The sequence below is a fragment of the Equus asinus genome, chromosome 1 (assembly GCF_041296235.1).
Source record: "Equus asinus isolate D_3611 breed Donkey chromosome 1, EquAss-T2T_v2, whole genome shotgun sequence".
Classification (NCBI taxonomy): domain Eukaryota; kingdom Metazoa; phylum Chordata; class Mammalia; order Perissodactyla; family Equidae; genus Equus; species Equus asinus.
The window spans coordinates 108,880,994-108,903,568 of NC_091790.1; the positions used below are offsets into that span (position 1 = coordinate 108,880,994).

At 40.6% G+C, this 22,575-nt stretch overlaps 1 protein-coding gene across 1 annotated transcript in view; it reads right to left on the reverse strand.

Annotated features, from left to right (window-relative positions):
• PRKAR2B (protein kinase cAMP-dependent type II regulatory subunit beta) overlaps positions 1 to 22,575 on the reverse strand; it is a 108,958-nt gene that overhangs the window by 65,127 nt on the left and 21,256 nt on the right. The window contains exon 2 of the mRNA XM_014831842.3: positions 13,761 to 13,796. Within this exon, the coding sequence (XP_014687328.1) occupies positions 13,761 to 13,796 (36 nt within the window). The remainder of the gene's footprint in view (positions 1 to 13,760; positions 13,797 to 22,575) is intronic.

A 22,575-nucleotide genomic window follows, 5' to 3' on the forward strand; every position in this document is an offset into this window, starting at 1 on the left:
GGTGGAGCATCTCACACAAGCTTTTAAGTCACTCAGCGGGATGATCTCACTGGTTTCTAGCTTATACAAACAGACGTAACCAGATCTTTGTATTTTTTATAGGATCCATAACTGCAAAGGAGTAGAGTGTCTAATAGTGCAATTCTGCAAACAAGCAAACAGGACTTCTTCAGTTCTCAGCATCTTCCTTAGGGACGCCTGCATCATTAATCTTCCATCTGATTGACAGACAGCTGGAAAAGATATACTGGGCAGTCACTGAAATAGAAATTAAATTGATTTTCCCAATATTAAGGAGGTTTTCTTTTCCCTATCCAGAGAGAAACAAAGAGGAATAATAAACCTGACTAAACTGCAAGCAAATCATTTCTAGAAATGTAGTTAATTCCATGTATAAGCAAACAGGATGGTTTACAATATTTCAGGTACTTATCCATTAATCTGGGTGGCAATCCAGTATTTTCAGATTTCTAGTTTTTGAAAAAGGAAGGGGATAATACTTAAATTTAGATCAAAATTAATCTGAATCAAGATGTCAAGGAGGAGGGAGAGCAAAAACCACATCAGAAACTGCTTTTTATACATTTTGTACAAGGACCTACTTTGGAAACAAGCGTGTTTCCTCCAGTCGGTGTTTAATGAATGGAAGAACCGTATCATATGCTACATCAGCTCAGGGCGAGAATTTTCTAATAAACCTTTTCTGATACTTAAAGAAGAAAAAAAAACCCAATCTGAATCACTTAAACTGATGGCTAAAAGCATAATAATGTAAACTATTTTGTAATTTGGGGCATAGAAAATTCAAACGATGAATTAATTAAAATATAAAGAATACCCTTGGTGTTATTAAACAATAAATGCTTCATCTATAAGAGTACATGTAGAAAAACAATCCTGGTACTAGAAATTACTCTAAACCTTTGCTTTTTCTCTACTTTGTTAGAATTTAGTGTATAAAATATTTAACATGATTTCAGAATTCAGGATGAAAATTATAACCTGGAAAAACAGCTAGAAGTTGTTTGATTTATTTCCTGCAGAATCCTCACAAAGAACTGCATGATTTGGGTATGAAGTATCCAAGATTTTTATATCTACTAGCCCATAACTCCCATTTAATAAACCAGTTAAAAACTAGTTTGGGTCCACTTTCAAGAATAAATTTAATAATACTAAAAAATATAAAGAACATGACCTTAGGCATGTTAAACTCTTTGTGCCTCAGTTTGCACACCTGTAAAATGGAGAGGATAAGATGGTAGCAGTGATTCTCGTGGGTTATCACAGGGAAAGTAAAGTTGATAAACAGTACCTGGCTCTGTGTACATCTTAGTATTATCATCATCATCTACTTTCACAAATTAGACCACTAAGGCTGATAACCAGAATAACTGATCCTTATTCAAACTTTTGAGCTACGTCCCTTGTTAGAGGAATTTATTCTTAGATAAAAGCAAGGGAAAAAAAGCTTTGGGAATTAGAAGTTCATGAAAAACACTTGGGACTGTTAAAAACAAGCCAACAGGCCCAAAATGAAGTCATTTCTGCTAAGCCCCAAACCGAGTCTGACTTACAGTTTTGGCTCTCCCAGAAATGGAATCTTAAACCAGTCAAGCGGGATTCGCGTGATCAGCCTTAGTTAGGTAATCTGCGTGATGGACCCCCGCCATTCCCTAGAGGAAAGGAACCTTGCAATAACCAACTTGCCTTTTTGCCTAGTATCATTTCCTTGTTCCTGCTCCCTCTGCCTATAAAAGTCCTTCATTTAGCACAGCTCCTTGGAGCTCCTTTCTATTTGCTAGATTAGATGCTGCCCGACTGGAACATATTTTCGCTTAAACTCTTAAAATGTTTATTATGCCTCAGTTTATCTTTTAACAGGACACGCAGGCTGCCTTGGAAATACATTATGGTCTCTGCCTCAGAATCTCTCCCCAGGATACCACATACCATGTGACTCTCCTGTAGCTACAACTCTCCAACCCTGTTCATCGGTCCCATCAACCTATAGAGTTGAGCGTCAAGAATTCCTTCTAAAAGGATAATTTAACTAAAGAAAAATTTGAATTTCTTTTAACTTCTAATTTAATTGCCTATGTGATACAACATGAATATTTATTTTTTAATCAATAAAATATGATTCTGGATTACCAGTCTTTTCATTATTCTAATTTCAAGAACAGCTCTCAAACCTAAGAAATGTACTTAAACTAAATCGTCTCCTTCCTATAAATGCGCTGAAGCAAAGCAACATTCTAATAGGGCCACGGAACCAGAATAAAGTGAAAATACCATATGAAAAGGTAACTTGAAAGTAGCAGTTTATTTTTAGAAAGCCACAAGAGTCGATAAGGGAAGTTTAAGTTTTCAGTTTCTACTGCAGATCACCACTCAGCAACCTGCTGAAACACAGCTCTGAAAATGACCTCACAGCATAAGAGCCGTGCACATTTTCTGGAACACTTTGCATCTGGTACCCTATTACTCTATGTTATGCAATGAGCATATGAAACTGTCTACATCTGTTTTTACATGGGAGCTATAATTTGCAATTCTTTTTTTAAATATCCAAGGAGAGGGTCAGTTCCACCTTTTCTGATGGAGGTCGATAAAGATGTTAACACTCATGATTCCTTGAAATAGGTCTAACAATATCAAAGGAAAGGCGCCTCTTCTCTACCATTCTGAAAACAATACACCATTAATCTATATTTTAATTTTTTAACAGTGTGATTATATTGTCTTATGTAAAAGAACAACAAAAAAATCAATGTTCTCTGGTTTTAGTAACTCAAGACCACAGGAAAAAAAGGCGGTAATGCTGGTGGAGGCGAGCCCTGCTTGTTAGTGGTAAAAAAAAAAAGAGAAGATTGGGATACAAAATTTGGTTTTTAGTTGTACCATTAATTTTTAAAATACCAGAAAACACGATCAAATGATTAGCTAGTTTAAAAGACACTGCTGGGCTCTCAGAAACTCAGAACCCAGCAACAGGAACATTCTCCAGTAATCAGCTCCAAGCAGCAGCTGGTTCAATCTGATTAAGCTCGGGGCAGGGTGGGGTGGGGGAGCTGCATTATGTAATTTGGTCAATTAAAATTAAGTGGGGTAAGTTATAAGAGAAAATAACAGAGATACTAATATGGCATTTTTATTAGCTTAAAATTCGACAAATTGAGCCTAGTGATATATAACAGTTTATTTAGCACTAGATGTCTCAGGCACTGTGCTATTAAAAAAAAAAAAAGCTTTGCCTGCATTCTCTCCATGAATTACAATAACCCGGTTTTACAGAAGATAGTTTAGATTACCCAAGGTCATACAGCTAATGAACGATGCAACTAAGATCCTAAACCACATCTGTCTGTCTCAGGCCCAGGCCAGCACCAAACACATTGTAGGCCTTCAGTGAATATTTGAAAAATAAATGAAAGAATGGCTTCAAATCCAAGCCCTTCACTTTGACACCATACTGCCTTCCAGAACTGCGGTAAATATCAGAAGGTTCAAGTGCTCTCATTGGGAACCTCATGGAAAGGAAAGTTTACTTAACCAAGCATTCAGAGTGAACAAACCAGCACCTAAAGACCCGTGACCCAACTGTGCCGTCATCTTTGGTCATCCACAAGATACAAAACCCTCCGGACAACCGCCTTTTCCCCAGGGTCATCTCCACACTCCTTGAAGCCTCCCCATTCCATTGTGAGTATGCGGAGGGCCGGTGTGTTTACTGCTGCTGCACCAGTGGCTAGCCCAGAGCCTGGCCATGGTAACCGCTCAATAAATATTCGCTCATTTGAATTGCTGACCTGTGGATTCCTCCCATCCACTTCTACACTCCTTTCCAACGCTTTCCCCACACTCTCAAGTGCTTTTAGGAAACATTTCTGACACCTCTCTGCCTTAGCTGAAACCTGGTTCTTCTCCAAGAACACCACTTCTCTCAGAAGGTCCCACTGCCTGCACACAGTGCGATCCAAAAGACAGTGAGGGGCTCTCACAGCTCCCCACACTGGCATCCGGACCACTACCTGGTGCTCCCACGCAAACGCCAGTGCTCGCCTGAGATTCATGGCATTCAGGCTGCTCTCCTCAGTTTTCCTTCCACTCCAGTTTGGCCATCATCACAGAAGAGTTCAATGAATGTCCAAGCCCATCCTCAAATTTTTTTCACTTCCTTGACTCCAGTAAAACTTCATCCAACATCCACTTGAGCAGTCTCAGCCCGTAACTACATACGAGCCGGGCCTTACTTCAGGAATCTTAAACCCCATTATACACATCCGGCCAAATCCTCTCATCCTTCTAGTACGCCCACTTCCATACTTCACATTCTATTTTTTCTTCGACTTCATCCAGAAACGCCCTTTTCTCTCAGTTCGTTAATTATGATGCTCAGTTTAGTAGAAGGAAAAAGACACGCGAACAACCACACACAGCATCGAAGGATGTGCAGGAGTACCAGCAGCAAGAGTACATGCTCTATACACAGATGGCACCCAGAAAGGAAGGCTCGATGCTGAGGGGCAGGGAACACGGTTGGGGGGTGAGCTGCAGCAAGGCCAGACAAGCGAAGCCTGCGGAGCGCCCCACACAGGAACAGGCACACGCCAGGCGATGGAATAACAATATGAGGATCACGGACCTGGGGCTGCCATATACCACCGTCCTCCCCTAGAGTCTGTTCTTACAAGACGCCAAAGTAGCAAAACCAAATACGGTTTTTGGTTTTGTTTTTAACAGTCAGTTCTTTTAGATAATTGGGTAATTTTCTCACATAAAAGCTTTTTATGAGAACTTTCATACCTCATACAGACCATAGTAATGTCACGTCCCTCAAACCACAGCGGTCCACAATGAGGTTAAGTACAGAGTGGGCGTGTTTAGGAACCATTACAGCAATTTGATAAATTTCCATCTTGCCATGACAATCTTATGATATTTTACAAAGGTCTGCAATGGATGGTGGTGGGGGGCCGGTCCTTCACAGAGTTTGTGGAGTAGCAACCTAAACTCTGATCACTAGAGAATGGTCGTGGTAAGTTCAAACATCCATCCTATCTGCTCACGTCCGTACAGCAACCAGGACACAGGAGCGGGTCAGTGGGCCACACAGGCTGCCCAGGCCATCTTCCAAGTCCCTCAGCATCTGCTGACGCAAAGAGTCTGAGGACACTGCAGGAGCAGGAGACACCCCGCCCGGCCCTGAACTGTTGGTCACATTTTTACTACTGCCTTCCTTTTTCCCTTCCCTGGAGGGCTCATAGAGAGCTCTGGAGAAAATGCAATTAAGTTAAAGAGATAATCAAATTCTCATTCTTGGGCCTAACAAGAAAGAACCAGAGACTCAACACTTCCCATAGATTCCACTGGGCTCTCTGTCTCACAGCATGCTAAGGCATGCAAGCACACAGAATGCGTAAGAAATGTCAGTAAATTAGTACTGCTGGAATATGAAGGAGGAGAGCGATAAGGCTGGGGATGAGATGGCAGCAGCACTCGCTCTGTTCACTTGGTTCTATTGGGAGAAGCCTGGACAAAGAGCCCCAGGGCCTGTACTTTGGCATCTCTGAGAACCTCCCTAGGTCCACCCTCCACCATCTCTCTCACTCCCCTTGCCCAGTGCTTGCACTCTCGTTTCACCCTGGTGCCTCGGTTGGACTGTCTGACTCTCGGTTTCAGCCTCACCCTGGGTGTCATCTTTCTAGTGAATTCTCCATGTCAAGCTTTGCAGTCCACCAGCTACTTCTGACCCATCTCTACATCCAGTCCAGGCTCCTGGAAGCCCCTGCCTGTCCAGGAGACACACCTGGACAACAGGCTGAGACTGTGAAACCAAAATAGAGAGAATACTATGTCAAGTGTTTCTCATTTTTTTTTGGAAAGAAGGTTGGTTTTTTATTTAAATAAGAAAAATGTCATTACTCATAGCAAAATCATGTGTGTGGATTCTGCCCTATAGATTGACAGAAAATCATCTACCACTCTTTCCTGAGAGGCATACAAAAACCTGCCCTCTTGACTCTAAAGCAGTGATTCTCAACCGGGGGCAATTTTGCTCCCCAGGGGACATCTGGCAATACCTGTAGACATTTTTGATTGTCATGCCTCAGGGGGAGAGGGTGTGGAGTGCTCTTAGCATTGAGTGAATAGAGGCGAAGATACTGCTAACCATCCTACAACGCTCAGAACGGTCTCTTAAAGAAAAGAATTTATCTGTCCCAAAGTGTCAACAGTGCCAAGGTTGAGAAACCCTGCTCTAAAATATTGAGAGCCACAGTTACTCTGTACGAGGTTCCACATTAGGGACTGCCCACATGTTACCTACTTAATACTCACCACCATTCCATTAGGTAAGTACTAGCATTAGCCTCATTTTCAGATGATGAAATCGAGGCTCAGAAGGTTAAGCAACCTGCTCGAGGCCATTCAATCAGCACGTAGTGGACCCTGAAGTTCAAAGTTGATGAGACTCGAAGTGATGCAGGCTCGGCGAGCCGAGAGTCAAAAGAAAGATTTCTCGGACTTTCGGTCTGGTAGCAGTGCTCCTTTATTCGGAGAATAGCATGGGGACAGGACCCATGGGCAGTGAAGGGCTGCAATGTGTTGAGGGTTAGAGCTAAATTTATAAGGCATAGGTATGGGAGTTATTTCTTTACAAGACAAAAAGACAAAGGAAAGATCACCGAAAAAAAATCGTTAAAATGGTCTCAGTGCAGGCGGGGTCTGGTTATTGGGTGGTCCTATAACTTCAGATAAGAATCAGATCGGATTAAGTCAGGACATCCTATGTTTCCTGGACGGCTTGGGCTTCTCCCTGGGGCAGGGGCAGGCTTGATCCTCATCATAAACCCCACCACCACCCCACCCCAACACATTTGGCCCCGAAACCTTTTGGGGATATGGACGATGGTCAGTTTTCTGTAACTACTTCTGGCTGTACAAGGTGGTAGAGTTGTCCCTAAATGGGGCCATACGTACAGGCAGGAAGTTCAGCGGACCGGAAGATTGTGCCCTCAACTGTTTTTCATGGATTAACCAATACAATAATCTCGTGAGATAGGTTTTATCCCCATTTTATACCTGGAGAAACGGAGTTTTAGAAAAGTGACTAAGGCACATCCACACATACTTTTAATAAGTGGCTATGTGAGGAGCAGAGCTGGCACTCCGACCGAGGTCTCTCTGAATGCAGAGCCTACACTGCTGCCCTGGTAGGAGACAGGCACACTCTGGGGCAACGGTGAGTTACAGGCAGAAACAACTCCGGGCCATAAGCCCCTGCTGGCCGTGGCCAAGGCATCCGCTTCCTCCATGCCACAGCTGCTCGACGGCGGGGGCCAAGTGCAGAGCAGCAGACTAAGAAAAGAGACTTTATGATAAAAATAGCTAGCTGTTAGTGATCAAGCACAATACTCCCCCTACTCTCCTGTTGAAAGCCATGTTACAAGCCTTAAAGACCAGCTCACATGGCAGCCTTTCTCTGAGCCACACTCTCAAAGAACCTAAGTTCTATCCCTTCCTCTTTGTGGATACGACGGTATGTACCACGCCGAGTCCCAGCCAGCTTCCCTGCCAGACTAGGAACTTGCTAAGGGCCACATCTCACTCTTCTTGCATCCCTGGCACACAGTAGGGACTCAGGAAATGTTTGCTGAATGACTCAGTTTATAACAATTAATTAAAGCAGTATTCCCCTGGTGTGCATTATCTAGTCGGAGATTACCAAGCCTGAAGCCAGCTTCCAAAACGAAGCTCATTTCAAAAACAAAATATAAACGTAAACAGATTCACGCCAGCAAATTCATTTGACAATATGAGAATGACCTCAGGAAAAAAAATAATTCAGGGGTTAAAAGTTCTCATCAAATAAGTTTAATGTAAAAAACAATGAACACCAAGGCTACAAAATATTTTCAAAACAAAACAAAAGGAAGCATATGTTCCCTGAATCAAGGAAGCATATGTTCCCTGAATCGGATTCAGGACAAGATCTGAACTTCTGCTATTTCACTACTTTCTTGGGAACTAATCATTTTCTGTTTGGGGTGATTTCACTGAGTTTTTAACATGTCCTTTGAGACAGTGTGTGTGTGAGATTTAAAGACTTAATTTCACCTCTACGCTATTCCAAATGCTAGAAAATTGTAAAATTTTAGCTCTGTTAAAACTATACTATAAAATTCAAGGCTCATGTTATGGCTAAAAATTAGAGTGGCTGATGAGCTACATGAGAAAAGAAAATTCGCAAATTTATAATTTGGAGTTCAATTTTCACTTCTATTATAAAAAATAACTATCTATTAGGGCAAGCAATGCTCAACAGCAGTCCATGAAAACAGTACAGAGATTCCCAGACATCACTGGGGCACAGTGACCAGGCAGTGGACATGCCCCTGCAATCTAAGGACTCCTGACAGGCGATCCAGGGGCTGCGTCATTGCTGGGATAGCCTTCAGAACTCTAAAAGAGCAGATTTCAAAAATTTCAGGAAGTCGATTTATGAAAGGCAAGAAAAACAGAATGATGACAAGTAAACGCAATACAAAATCCTTGAATGAGCTCGAATTAAAAAAACAAAGAGAGAGAGGGAGTGGGGCGTAGCGAGACAACTGAGCATACTGGACTCTAGAATGTAAACTAGCTAACAGCGTCATTATCAAGGTTAAATTCCTAGAGCGTTACGTTATGTAGAACGTCCTTGTTCTTACAGATGAAGTGTCCAGGATTCCTAAAACGTTCAGGACAAAAAATAAAAGTGTATGTATGTGCGTGTACCAGGAAGAAAGGAAAAGAGCATACAAATGTGGCAAATACTAACAATTGGGACATCTAGGTAAAGGTGTTCATTGAACTATTCTTCAAACTTTTCTACTAGTTTGACTTTTTTCAAAATAAAATCTCAGGTTAAAAACAATTCAGAGGGATGACCTCATGCTGCAAGGCATTGTCTCAAGATTCATGGGACATGCCTGTTTTTGTTTTAATTCAGAGACAAAACCACAGAGGAAAACCATTATAATCTTTTCAAAAACTGTAATTTACAAAAAGTAAAGAGATGTCCGCATATAAAGATGAATATCAAATAGTTATGACTCTCTAAGGTTTTTTATGGCGGGCTACAGTACAGAGCTGAGGATTTTATTGTTCTGTTTTAAACTATGTTCAGGAGAAGAGGGCTGACCACCAACATCTTTGAGAGCCCAGACACTCTGCTCTATAAAAACTCTCTCACTTAACCATCACAACAAGCGTGACTAGCTGTTATGACCCCACACTGAAAGAAAACGAAAATAAGAAAGTAAAACTCAGTAAGGTAAATAACTTACATGCAAATTCACACAATAAATAGGCGGTCTGAACTTAAGTCTGTACACTCCACACCCTAGGGTCTTTCACATATAATGTACTAGATGAACAAGGAACCAACAGGATCGGCGATTGCTCAAAGTTTTACTCTTCAAAGATTTACTGAGTTACTACATCGACTACTATCACTAGTTCTTTTTTTTTTCATGCTTTTTCTCCCCAAATCCACCCAGTACATAGTTGTATATTTTTAATTGTGGGTCCTTCTAGTTGTGGCATGTGGGATGCCACCTCAGCGTGGCCTGATGAGCAGTGCCATGTCCGCGCCCAGGATCCAAACCAGCGAAACCCCCGGCCGCAGAAGCGGAGGGTGGGAACTTAACCACTCAGCCACGGGGCCGGCCCCTACCACTAATTTTTAATAATTACAACAATAAATGGTATATTTCCAATATTCCACCAAAAAGAATAATCTTCCAAAACAGAAAGCCCATAATAACCTTAAGAAAAATTAAACCCCAGACTTTCAATGCTAATTCCATCAAAATTCTAAAATAGATTATGTGTATCACTTCCACATATTTAAAAAGACGTACTGATGAGGAGTAATTACTAAGAGTAGAAATGGGTTAAAAAAGAACAAAAGCAGTATTTCTTTTTCTTTTGTTTAAAAATAGGATGATGGGGGTGCTGTTTAAAACTAAGGTTATGGGTAATCATGTTGCAATATATAAATGTATCAAATCAACACATCGTGTATCTTAAACATATACAGTGTTGTATGTGAATTATATCTCAATTAAAAACAAACTAAATGAATAAATAATAAAAATAAGGTTACAGGGTGCTGTCAGGAAGATACCAAGATACATTTTATCTAGATTTCAGAAGACATCTGACAGCTTCAATCATGTTTTGTAGAACTTATCCCATCTAACCCATAAGGCAAGGCCCTATTCTCCAACACCCATCTACGTGGATTTCCATTAATCATACTCTACTATACGCCTTTCATTCCTGTACCACATGGAAAACCAGCTTATGAAACCCTGAAACCTCTATAAACTCTTAAGATTCTAAGAATTCTGTTTGAAAATACTGAGTGAAACATTTCTTTTACTTAGAGAAATAAAAACTGACAGGTTTGTAGGCGGGCCCTGAAAACATGAGGAAAGTGTAAAAATGATCCTAAATAATGTATTTGTCAAACACTTTCTTAATATAAACATTCCTCTCATCCTCAGGAACCATAACAAAAGAAAAAGGCATAAAAGGGAGAAATGTTTGGTCTGAATTATTCAGGTTGAAATGCTGATTTTTGATAGATGCAGCATGAAAATCAAAAGACAAAACCTCAAAGATTTAGGAAACTCAGAAGATCAGAAACGTATTATAACATATTATTTTTTTATTTTCTTTCAGTCAACAGTGACTAAATATTTAGCACAACATAGAGTATATTTATTGTTGTAATATATACATACAGCATTTAGTGTTGTAACTACTATTAAAAAAAGATAAATAAGAAAAAAACTCATACCATCTAGATTTCCAGTTGAAATTTTCTTCCCCTAAATTACAGGTCTTACGTTAAAGTTTTACAGTTTATTTCTGAAAACAACTCCATCGTAAAAAGATATCCTAAGAAATGTTTTTAATTATCATATATGAATTTCTATATCTTAAGTAGACATTTATTTTTTATTTTCAGGAAGTGCTTCTTTAAAAGAAACTGATGTGGGGATCGGCCCGGTGGCGCAGCAGTTAAGTGCGCACGTTCCACTTTGGAGGCTGGGGTGCACTGGTTCGGATCCCTGGTGCAGATATGGCACTGCTTAGCAAGCCATGCTGTGGTAGGCGTCCCACATATAAAGTAAAGGAAGATGGGCATGGATGTTAGCTCAGGGCCAGTCTTTCTCAGCAAAAAGAGAAGGATTGGCAGTAGATGTTAGCTCAGGGCTAATCTTCCTCAAAAAAAAAAAAAAAAGAAACTGATGTGTACCTCCACTACTGAATTAAATTATTTTTAGCCACTACATTAAATTAACAAAGAGAACTGTAGAATTTCCTCCTCAAGATATCTTAAGACTGTTTCTACATTCTTCTTTGCCAGGAAAGTTTTAGACAAACTTACATAAAAAACCATAAAGTCAAAATAAGTTATTGACATGTAGATGATCAAACAGGTCCCATTCCTTGTTTTTCATATACCACTATTCTTTTTATCTAAGGTAGTAAATATAATTTTATTTCCCTTGCCTGAGAAACCGAAAATTTAAATAAAATGCTTAGCCCAGTGCCTGATTAGGGGTACTCCATAAGTTACTTCTCTTTGCCTTCTGATAATTAATCAATGTCAAAATTTATAATGTTATAAACAATGTTATAAACAAATGTATAACATTCAGAATGTTATATTATATATATATGTCATGTTTTATTATATAGCCATAATGGTTTCCAGCATGTTATATTTTTAGGGTAACAATTTTTACTCTTTTAAGGCTTATTGCTATATATATAATACAACTCCTAAACTTGGTATCACCTTATTCATTTTTCTTTCTTTCTTTTTTTTTTTAAAGATTTTATTTTTTTTCTTTTTTCTCCCCAAAGCCCCCCGGCACATAGTTGTATATTCTTCGTTGTGGGTCCTTCTAGTTGTGGCATGTGGGACGCTGCCTCAGAGTGATTTGATGAGCAGTGCCATGTCCGCGCCCAGGATTCGAACTAACGAAACACTGGGCTGCCTGCAGCGGAGCAAGAGAGCTTAACCACTCGACCACAGGGCCAACCCCTTATTTTTCTTTCAAACTGTTTCCTCTTGTTTCCACTGACATTTCCTAATGCCTGTCGTTCTAGGAATAAATGCCACATTTGACTTTAATGTGTATGGAGTTCCATCTTGTCTACATTTCCAGCCAAGTGTGCTGACATTCACTGGACACAGACTTAGCGGTGGCGGGGGGACTAAAATAATGGTGTTTCAAAACTAACCTAGATATGGTAGCCGCTGACCCGTCAATTGATGATAAGTATATTGTACAACAATACTAAAGGAACTCGCCCAGAAATAAACGTCTCATGTCACACAGTTCAGGCAGAAAAGGAGATAATTTATTCTAAGACTCTTGACTATGTTTTTATGGAAAGAACTTTGCATCACGAAGACGAGACATCACACTACTGATTCTGTCTTATTGCTCCTCTCTTGTTTCCACCGCTGCTAATAAAAGACTATAGACGACACCAGAAGATGATCACGCCTGACCGCTCTACTTTGGGACAAAGTCTGATGGCTTACTGACATGGACATAATCCCTCATTACACAAAAGGCATCACACTCTACTCTCTGTTTTCACCATCTAAAATAAACATGCCTTGAGATTACAAAAAGCTCAAGAGAGTAAAGCAGATACCATGCCAATACAGCACATTTTCCTAATCCCTGTCTTTTTCCTCATTGACCTGGTCACTACATAGTAACAGGCCACTCCACTAGTAACCGCTGACAAATCAAAAATAAAACTCAGAGTTCAAACACTCAACAACAAGCTGGCACACATGGAAATAAGGTAATTTTACTAAATAAATCACTCATTTCTATTATATAAATGTCAAAGATGATCTGTTTGAAATGTTTTTCTTGTGCTTTTCAACAAAAAAATTCTAGTTATATTTAAAAGAAAGAGTAATTTTTTCACACCAAACATAGTAACACTCCATTTGCCCTCTGTCTTCAGAGAAGAAGGAATTCCACAGAGGAGAATTTTCCAAATAACAGTGTATCCTTTTCAATGCCCAAACTCATTTTACTTAAACCATTTTGGACAGAAATGCCCTCACTTCTGGCCTGTACATCCCTGCCAATGTAGGTGGTACACAGTATAAGGAATCTAATGGAAGCACTTGTTAATGGCTAGGGTCTATCACGGTGAATATGCATTAGCTTTAAGACAGCAATGGCCTCAGGGGCATTAATAAATGTAAACCAATTTGCTGCTATTCTAAATGGCCCCATGACGATATGTTCTTGTAACTGTATTTTAAGAGTTTTCCTGTACCTTATTAAAAACCGTCATCCATCACTGTTTCTAGGATGTCCTTTACTCATCTTGAAAACACGGCTTCTAAATTGTGGCTGTACACCAAATAACCATGCAGATAACATTTTATCAGGAGCAGGAATAAACAAATTGGGGTGAGCGTCTCCGTTTAAAAAACGTACACCAGCCTGAGTGCACACAGTGTGACTCTAAGTTCAGCCACCCAGAGGATACTCCCAAGTTCTTGACCATATCAGATGGCTGTATTTTCTGGGAAAATGACTAACAAATAAACTACTCCTCTAAAGCAATTATTCTCTTCATACTGTCTTGTCCAATATGACTATCATTTAAAAAATGTCACCATTAGTAAGCAAAATTCATAATATAGTCAGACTTACCTGAGGCACGCCTCGTGAATCGGTTTATTACCGGAGCTAAAAGAAAAAAGAAGAATATGATTAGATAAAAAAATCTAAATTATCCAAAGCCCTTAAAAGAACCTAAATTGTTAAGTGATCCCTTAAGTTAAATAGGAGAAAAATATGAATGAATAAATAATTCAAGAGGAAATACCACAAATATATGAAAATTAAATGTTTAAATTCACTAGCAACCAAAGAAATATAAATTAAAATTATTATTTCACCTGTTAAATTAGGCCTTCCAAAGCATTTTAAATAAAATTCCCGAGTTTTAGACAGCTGAGACTACATGACTAGGGACAAAGTAAATCTCTACAGTATCTGTGGAAACAATTTGGCAATTACATCAAGTGCCATAAAAGGTCTGTGTCCTTTAATAAAGTAATTCTACATTTATAGATTTATCCTAAAGAAATACTACTAGAGAAGGAAAAAAACAACACGTCTGCATCTATTCAGCAGCATCACTCTTATGAAAAAATTAGGAAACAAAATGCTCACATACACTGAAATCATTATTAGCTGAAGGATGGTACATCCTTGATATTCTCAGATTTAATATGTGTAGTTCTGACAATTTTTGTGCAACCAAAGATCCATGACATGCAAAGCCATACAGCAGGCCCCCCTTATCTGAGGATTTCCTATGGTTTCAGTTACCTGCAGTCAATTGTGGTGTGAAATATTAAATGGAAAATTCCAGAAAAAAACAATTCTTAAGTTTTAAATTGTGCATCTCTCTGAAAGGTGTGATGAAATCTTGCTCGGTCCCACTCCATCCGCCCAAGACGTGCTTCACCCCTTTACCTAGCGGATCCACACTGTACAGGCTCTCCACCCGTTAGTCACTTAGTAGCCGTCTTAGTTATCAGATCGACTATCGTGGCATCTGCAGTGCTTGTGTTCAAGTGACCCTTACTTTACTTAAAAATGGCCCCAAAGCACAAGAGTAGTGATGCTGGCAATTCAGATATGCCAGAGAGAAGTTATTGCTGCTCATCTCTTACTCTGCCTAATTCACAAATTAAACTTTACCATAGGTATGCATGTATAGGAAAAAACACAGTGTGTATATATAGGGTTCGGTACTATCCATGGTTTCAGGCATCCCCTGGGGGTTTGGAACACGTGCCCCGAGGATAAGGGGGGGCCACTGCACAGTGAGGCTGCATTTTGAGGCTGGCGTGTGGAGTGCATCCCTCAGCTGGGAAGCCTGAGGGCCCACTCCCCACTCTCAACTCGGCTCTGCTGTTTCTTCTTGGTTTTGCTTACAGTTACCTCAAGAAGTGAGGTTTTTAAAAACTTTATTTCTTAAGAGAAGCAGGTTAAGTTTATGGTTCATATTATCCACAGAAAGGGCATCATGCACCACACAATATATTTTAGTGGCAGAATGTCATAGGTCTACTATAACACTTTTTAATACTTCAATACTTTAAAGATAGTAATTATAAAAATTGTTTACACTATGGAAATAGGTCAAGTAAAAAAGGAAAACAAGTTTTATCAGCACCATGGTCATACTGCATGAAAAATATGGACACACAGGAACAAGTACTAGAAGAAAACTGTGTCAGGTGTTCTACCTTAACTCTTGAACAGTGCTTTATTAAATATCAGCGTCGCCACGTTACTGATGAGGACGTTTTACAGAAAGGCTCAGAGACACTGATTAACCTGCTTTAGACCACACAGCCACCCTGTGGCAGAGCTGGAGAATTTGAACCTACGTGCATCTAACACCAAAATGCTGCTTCATAGAGAACAGAAAGCAAAAACAGACTCCTGAAATTACACAATAATAGGTAAATATTTCCTTCCACATTGATTTTCATCACTATTCAAGATTAATTGTGAAATAATTCACAAACCCAATTATTCAAATACTATAGTTTATAGCAAAATTATATCCTCCAAATTGATCGAGAGAGAAAATTTTCATTATTTATGTACCAAAATAATTTAGCCATGTGTTTGCAAAGTCACAAACTGCTTATATAAAAACCTTTTCTTGGGTAAATTGTATGTTATGTATATTTACCACATAAAAGAAAAGAAAACTTACATGAGAGTTCTTGGACACGTTTTTTTTTTTTTTTTATTAATGTTATGATAGATTACAACCTTGTGAGATTTCAGTTGTACATTATTGTTAGTCATGTTGTGGGTACACCACTTCCCCCTTTGTGCCCTCTCCCCACCCCCCCTTTTCCCTGGTAACCACCGATCAGATCTCCTTGTCAATATATTAACTTCCACCTATGAGTGGAGTTATATAGAGTTCGTCTTTCTCTGACTGGCTTATTTCGCTTAACATAATACCCTCGAGGTCCATCCACGTTGCTGCGAATGGGCCAATTTTGTCTTTTTTTATGGCTGAGTAGTATTCCATTGTGTATATATACCACATCTTCTTTATCCAATCATCAGTTTCCGGGCATGTAGGCTGGTTCCACATCTTGGCTATTGTAAATAATGCTGCGATGAACACAGGGGTGCAAGGGACTCTTGGGATTTCTGATTTCAGGTTCTTAGGACAGATACCCAGTAATGGGTTGGCTGGGTCATAGGGTATTTCTATTTTTACCTTTTTGAGAAATCTCCATACTGTTTTCCATAGTGGCTGTACCAGTTTGCATTCCCACCAACAGTGTATGAGGGTTCCTTTTTCTCCACAACCTCTCCAACATTTGTCGCTCTTGGTTTTGGATGTTTTTGCCAATCTAACGGGTGTAAGGTGATATCTTAGTGTAGTTTTGATTTGCATTTCCCTGATGATTAGCGATGATGAACATCTTTTCATGTGTCTATTGGACATATTTATATCTTCTTTTGAGAAATGTCTGGTCATGTCCTCTGCCCATTTTTTGATCGGGTTGTTTGTTTTTTTGTTGTTAAGCAGTGTGAGTTCTTTGTATATTATGGAGATTAACCCTTTGTCAGATAAGTGGCTTGTAAATATTTTTTCCCAATTAGTGGGCTGTTTTTTTGTTTCAATCCTGTTTTCCCTTGCCTTGAAGAAGCTCTTTAGTCTGATGAAGTCCCATTTGTTTATTCTTTCTACTGTTTCCCTCAACTGAGGAGTTATAGTGTCCGAAAAGATTCTTTTGAAACTGATGTCAAAGAGTGTACTGCCTATATTCTCTTCTAGAAGACTTATTGTTTCAGGCCTAATCTTTAGGTCTTTGATCCATTTTGAGTTTATTTTGGTGTGTGGTGAAAAAGAATGGTCAATTTTCAATCTTTTGCATGTGGCTGTTCAGTTTTCCCAGCACCATTTGTTGAAGAGACTTTCTTTTCTCCATTGTAGGCCCTCTGCTCCTTTGTCGAAGATTAGCTGTCCATAGATGTGTGGTTTTATCTCTGGGCTTTCAATTCTGTCCCATTGATCTGTGCACCTGTTTTTGTACCAGTACCATGCTGTTTTGATCACTGTAGCTTTGTGTAGTATGTTTTGAAATCGGGGATTGTGATTCCGCCGGCTTTGTTTTTCTTGCTCAGGATTGCTTTAGCAATTCGCGGTCTTTTGTTGCCCCATATGAATTTTAGGATTCTTTGTTCAATGTCTGTGAAGAATGTTCTTGGGATTCTGATTGGGATAGCATTGAATCTGTAGATTGCTTTAGGTAGTATGGACATTTTAACTATCTTTATTCTTCCAATCCATGTGCATGGAATGTCTTTCCATCTCTTTATGTCGTCATCAATTTCTTTCAAGAAAGTCTTGTAGTTTTCATTGTATAGATCCTTCACTTCCTTGGTTAAGTTTATTCCAAGGTATTTTATTCTTTTCGTTGCGATTGTGAATGGGATTGAGTTCTTGAGTTCTTTTTCTGTTAGTTCATTGTTAGTGTATAGAAATGCTACTGATTCATGTATGTTGATTTTATACCCTGCTACTTTGCTGTAGTTGCTGATTATTTCTAATAGTTTTTCTATGGATTCTTTGTGGTTTTCTATATATAAGATAATGCCGTCTGCAAACAGCGAGAGTTTTACTTCTTCATTACCTACTTGGACTCCTTTTATTTCTTTTTCCTGCCGAATTGCTCTGGCCAACACCTCCAGTACTATGTTGAATAGGAGTGGTGAAAGTGGGCACCCTTGTCTTGTTCCTGTCCTCAGAGGGATGGCTTTCAGTTTTTGTCCATTGAGTATGATGTTGGCTGTGGGTCTGTCATATATGGCCTTTATTACGTTGAGGTACTTTCCTTCTATACCCATTTTATTGAGGGTTTTTATCACAAATGGGTGTTGGATCTTGTCGAATGCTTTCTCTGCATCTATTGAGATGATCATGTGGTTTTTGTTTTTCATTTTGTTGATGTAGTGTATCACGTTGATTGACTTGCAGATGTTGAACCATCCCTGTGTCCCTGGTATAAATCCCACTTGATCATGGTGTATAATCTTTTTGATGTATTGCTGTATTCGGTTTGCCAGAATTTTGTTGAGGATTTTGCATCTATGTTCATCAGTGATATCGGCCTGTAGTTCTCCTTCTTTGTGTTGTCCTTGTCAGGTTTGGGGATCAGAGTGATGTTGGCTTCATAGAATGTGTTAGGGAGTACTCCATCTTCCTCAATTTTCTGGAATAGTTTGAGAAGGATAGGTATTAAGTCTTCTTTGAATGTTTGGTAGAATTCTCCAGAGAAGCCGTCTGGTCCTGGACTCTTATTTTTGGGGAGGTTTTTGATTACTGTTTCTATTTCCTTACTTGTGATTGGCCTATTCAGATTCTCCATTTCTTCCTGATTCACTTTGGGGAGGTTGTAGGAGTCTAGGAAGTTGTCCATTTCTTCCGGGTTGTTCAATTTGTTGGCATATAGTTTTTCATAGTATTCTCTTATGATCCCTTGTATTTCATTGGTATCTGTTGTGATTTCTCCTCTCCCATTCCTAATTTTATTTATTTGAGATTTCTCTCTTCTTTTCTTGGTGAGTCTGGAAAAGGTTTGTCGATTTTTTTAATTTTTTCGAAGAACCAACTCTTTGTTTCATTGATCCTTTCTACTGTCTTTTTTGTTTCAATATCGTTTACTTCTGCTCTTATTTTTATTATTTCCCTCCTTCTACTGACTCTGGGCTTTGTTTGTTCTTCTTTTTCCAGTTCTGTTAGGTGTCATTTGAGGTTGCTTATGTGAGCTTTTTCTTGTTTAGTGAGGTGAGCCTGTATTGCGATGAATTTCCCTCTTAGGACTGCTTTTGCTGCATCCCAAATGATTTGGTATGTCGTGTTCTCATTTTCATTTGTCTCCAGATAATATTTGATTTCTTCTTTAATTTCTTCAATGATCCATTGTTTGTTCAGAAGCGTGTTGTTTAGTCTCCACATTTTTGCACCTTTCTCTACTTTTTTCTTGCAGTTGATTTCTAGTTTCATAGCATTATGATCAGAAAAGATGCTTGATATTATTTCAACTCTCTTGTATTTACTGATGTTTGCTTTGTTTCCCAAAATATGGTCAATCCTTGAGAATGTTCCATGTGCACTTGAGAAGAATGTGTAACCTGCTGTTTTTGGATGAAGTGTCCTATATATATCTATTAAGTCCATGTGGTCTAGTTTTTCATTTAATTCTATTATTTCCTTGTTGATTTTCTGCCTGGATGTTCTGTCCATTGGTGTTAATGGTGTGTTGAGGTCCCCTACTATTATTGTATTGTTGTTGATGTCTTCTTTTAGTTCTATTAAGAGTTGCTTTACAAATTTTGGTGCTCCTGTGTTGGGTGCGTATGTATTTAGAAGTGTTATGTCTTCTTGGTGGAGAGTCCCTTTTATCATTATAAACTGTCCCTCTTTGTCTTTCTTTATCTGTTTTGCTTTGAAGTCTACCTTGTCTGATATTAGTATAGCGACACCTGCTTTCTTTTGTTCATTATTAGCTTGGAGTATTGTTCTCCATCCCTTCACTCTGAGTCTGTGTTTGTCTTTGGGGCTGAGGTGTGTTTCCTGGAGGCAGCATATTGTTGGGTCTTGTTCTTTGATCCATCCTGCCACTCTGTGTCTTTTGATTGGGGAGTTCAATCCATTTACATTTAGAGTGATTATTGAGATGTGGGGGTCTGCCACTACCATGTTATGTCTTGTTTTCTGGTTTTCTTCAATTTCCTTTGTTTCTCGTCCCATGGTTTAATCTGTTCTGATGAAGAGCTGCTACTCTCTGTTGTTGTCCTTCTACTTATCTCCTCTGCTCTTGGTTTTGTAGCCCCTTTCCTTTTTTGGATTTTTCAGGAATGAGGGTTTTCCTGAGGATTTCCTGAAGAGGAGGTTTTGTGGCAATGAACTCCATTAATTTTTGTTTATCTGGGAAAGTTTTTATTTCTCCATTGTATTTGAAGGATATTTTCGCTGGGTAGAGAATTCTCGGCTGTAGGTTTTTGTCCTTCAGATTTTTGAATATATCATTCCACTCTCTTCTAGCCTGTAAAGTTTCTGGTGAGAAATCTGCTGATAGCCTGATGGGGGTTCCTTTGTAGGTTAGTTTCTTTTGTCTGGCTGTCCTTAGTATTTTCTCCTTGTCATTGACTTTTGCTAGCTTCACTACTATATGCCGTGGGGTTGGTCTTCTTGCATTGATAAAGTTTGGAGATCTATTGGCTTCTGTCAGCTGAAGATCCATCTCTCTCACCAGATTAGGGAAGTTCTCAGCCATTATTTCTTTTAATAGGCTTTCTGCCCCTTTCGCCTTCTCTTCTCCCTCTGGTATACCTATAATCCTTACGTTGCATCTCCTAATTGTGTCTGATAATTCTCAGAGAGTTTCTTCATTTCTTTTTAGTCTTACTTCTCTCTCCTCCTCTGCCTGCAGCATTTCTATATTCCCATCTTCCAAATTGCTAATTCTTTCCTCCATATTATCAGCCCTACTGTTCAGTGCATCTAGATTTTTCTTAATCTCCTCTATTGTGTTCTTCATTTCCAGTATTTCTGTTTGGTTCTTCTTTATCGTATCAAACTCTTTGGTGACATAGCTCCTGAACTCGTTGAGTTGTCTAACTAAATTCTCTCTTAACTCATTGAGTATTTTAATGATGGTTTTGAAGTCATCGTCATTTAGGTTATATATTTCATTTTCTTTGGGATTGTTTTCTGTGTATGTTATTTTCCTTCTGTTCTGGAGATTTAATGTATTTTTTCATATTGCTTGATGTTGTAGATTTGTGCCTCCGCATAGAGATAGAGTTTAGTTGCTCCTTCCACTTGTTTCTGCTGGTGTGATGGGGGAGCAGCTGTTTATACTGCACCAACCAGGAACCCTATCCGCAGTTGCTAACTGGGCCTGGGCCCCTCCTCGTAGTCACAGTGGTCCTTTGGATTCCCTCTTCTGCCATGGGGGCCGTCACGGGGGGGGGGGGGGGGGGGGCGGCTTCAGGCTGCTGGTGCCTACTGCTGCAGCCCACTAGACGTGCTCCCTCCTTGGGGTCTGCAATGGTGTTATGGGCTTTTCCAGCGGCCAGGAGTAGGATCACTTATATTTGCCGCTCCGTCACTGTCGGCACCCACAAAATCTCACTTGTCCACTATGGGTCGCAGCAGAGCTATTGGCATCTTCTACAGTCTGTGGCTAGCTCACCTAGCTATGCTACTTTTGTCCCAGGGTCTTGCAGCCTTGTGGCTGCCGGATGGGTGTTCTCTACTAGTGCTGTGCAGAGGCTTTCGCTGAGGCTGCTGTGAGCCTGTAGGGTTTCCCCCTAGGCTATGGAGCTGGGTCGCTGGAACTCCACCCAGCCCCAGTCCTGTTCCCCAGGAACTCAGGGAGCCCTCTGCCCTGTCTGGGGGATAGCCGGAGATCCTGATTTCAGTGGTAGCTGGTCAGCTGCTGCCCTGCCTGATATTCTCCTCTCCAGGACCCTCCCGGTGTTGTGGATGCTGGGCGTGGCCCCTCTGCTAATGGCAGACAGAGAGTTTTGTCTGCTGCCCGGGTGGAACTCTGGAGTTTCCCCCCCGGGGCCCGGAGCTGGCCTCTGGAGCTCCACCCAGCCCCAGTCCTCTCCGAGATCTCCGGCAATCCCTTGCCCCATGGGGTGGGCAAGGGCAGCTGGGGGTCACCGCGTCCTCTGGGATTGTCTCTGGGACTTTCCCGGAGTTGTGAATTCTGGGAGTGGCCCCTCCGCTAATGGCAGACAGAGAGTTTTGTCTGCTGCCTGGGCGGAACTCTGGAGCTTCCCCTCCGGACTGCGGAGCCGGCCTCTGGAGCTCCCCCCAGCCCCAGTCCCCTCCGAGATCTCCGGCAATCCCTTGCCCCACCGTGCAGGCAGTGGCAGCCGGGGGGCCGCCGTACCCTCTGTGATTCTCTCTGGGACCCTCCAGGCGCCGTGGACACCAGGCGGGATCTCCCCGCCAATGGCGGGGCGAGACTCTCCCCGCGGGCTCAGGTGTGTAACTCTAGAGTTTCCCTCTGCGTTTAGGAGTAATTGCGGGGGTTTTAGGTAGGGTTCTGGTCACCTGTTTCCACCGTCGCTCCTCTGGTGTGTGCTCGCTCCTGCCCTAGGTGTGTGTTGATCTTCTGGGGGCATCCGTTGGAAGAAAGCCGCTTGCAGGTACTAGGCTGTTTGGTCGGGGTCGGAGAGTTTTCACCTATCTCCACCTCCTCCCGGAGGGAAGTCCGTCCGCCTTCAGATGCATAGTCGCATGGGTCTCTCAGACGTCCTGAGATGCTATCTGGATATCCTTTGTTAAACAATGAGTGTCCAAATAATTGTAGACTCGAAGGGGGAGAGACAAAGAGGACTACTCACGGCGCCATCTTGGATCGGGTCCTGGACACTTTTTTTTTTTTAAGTATAC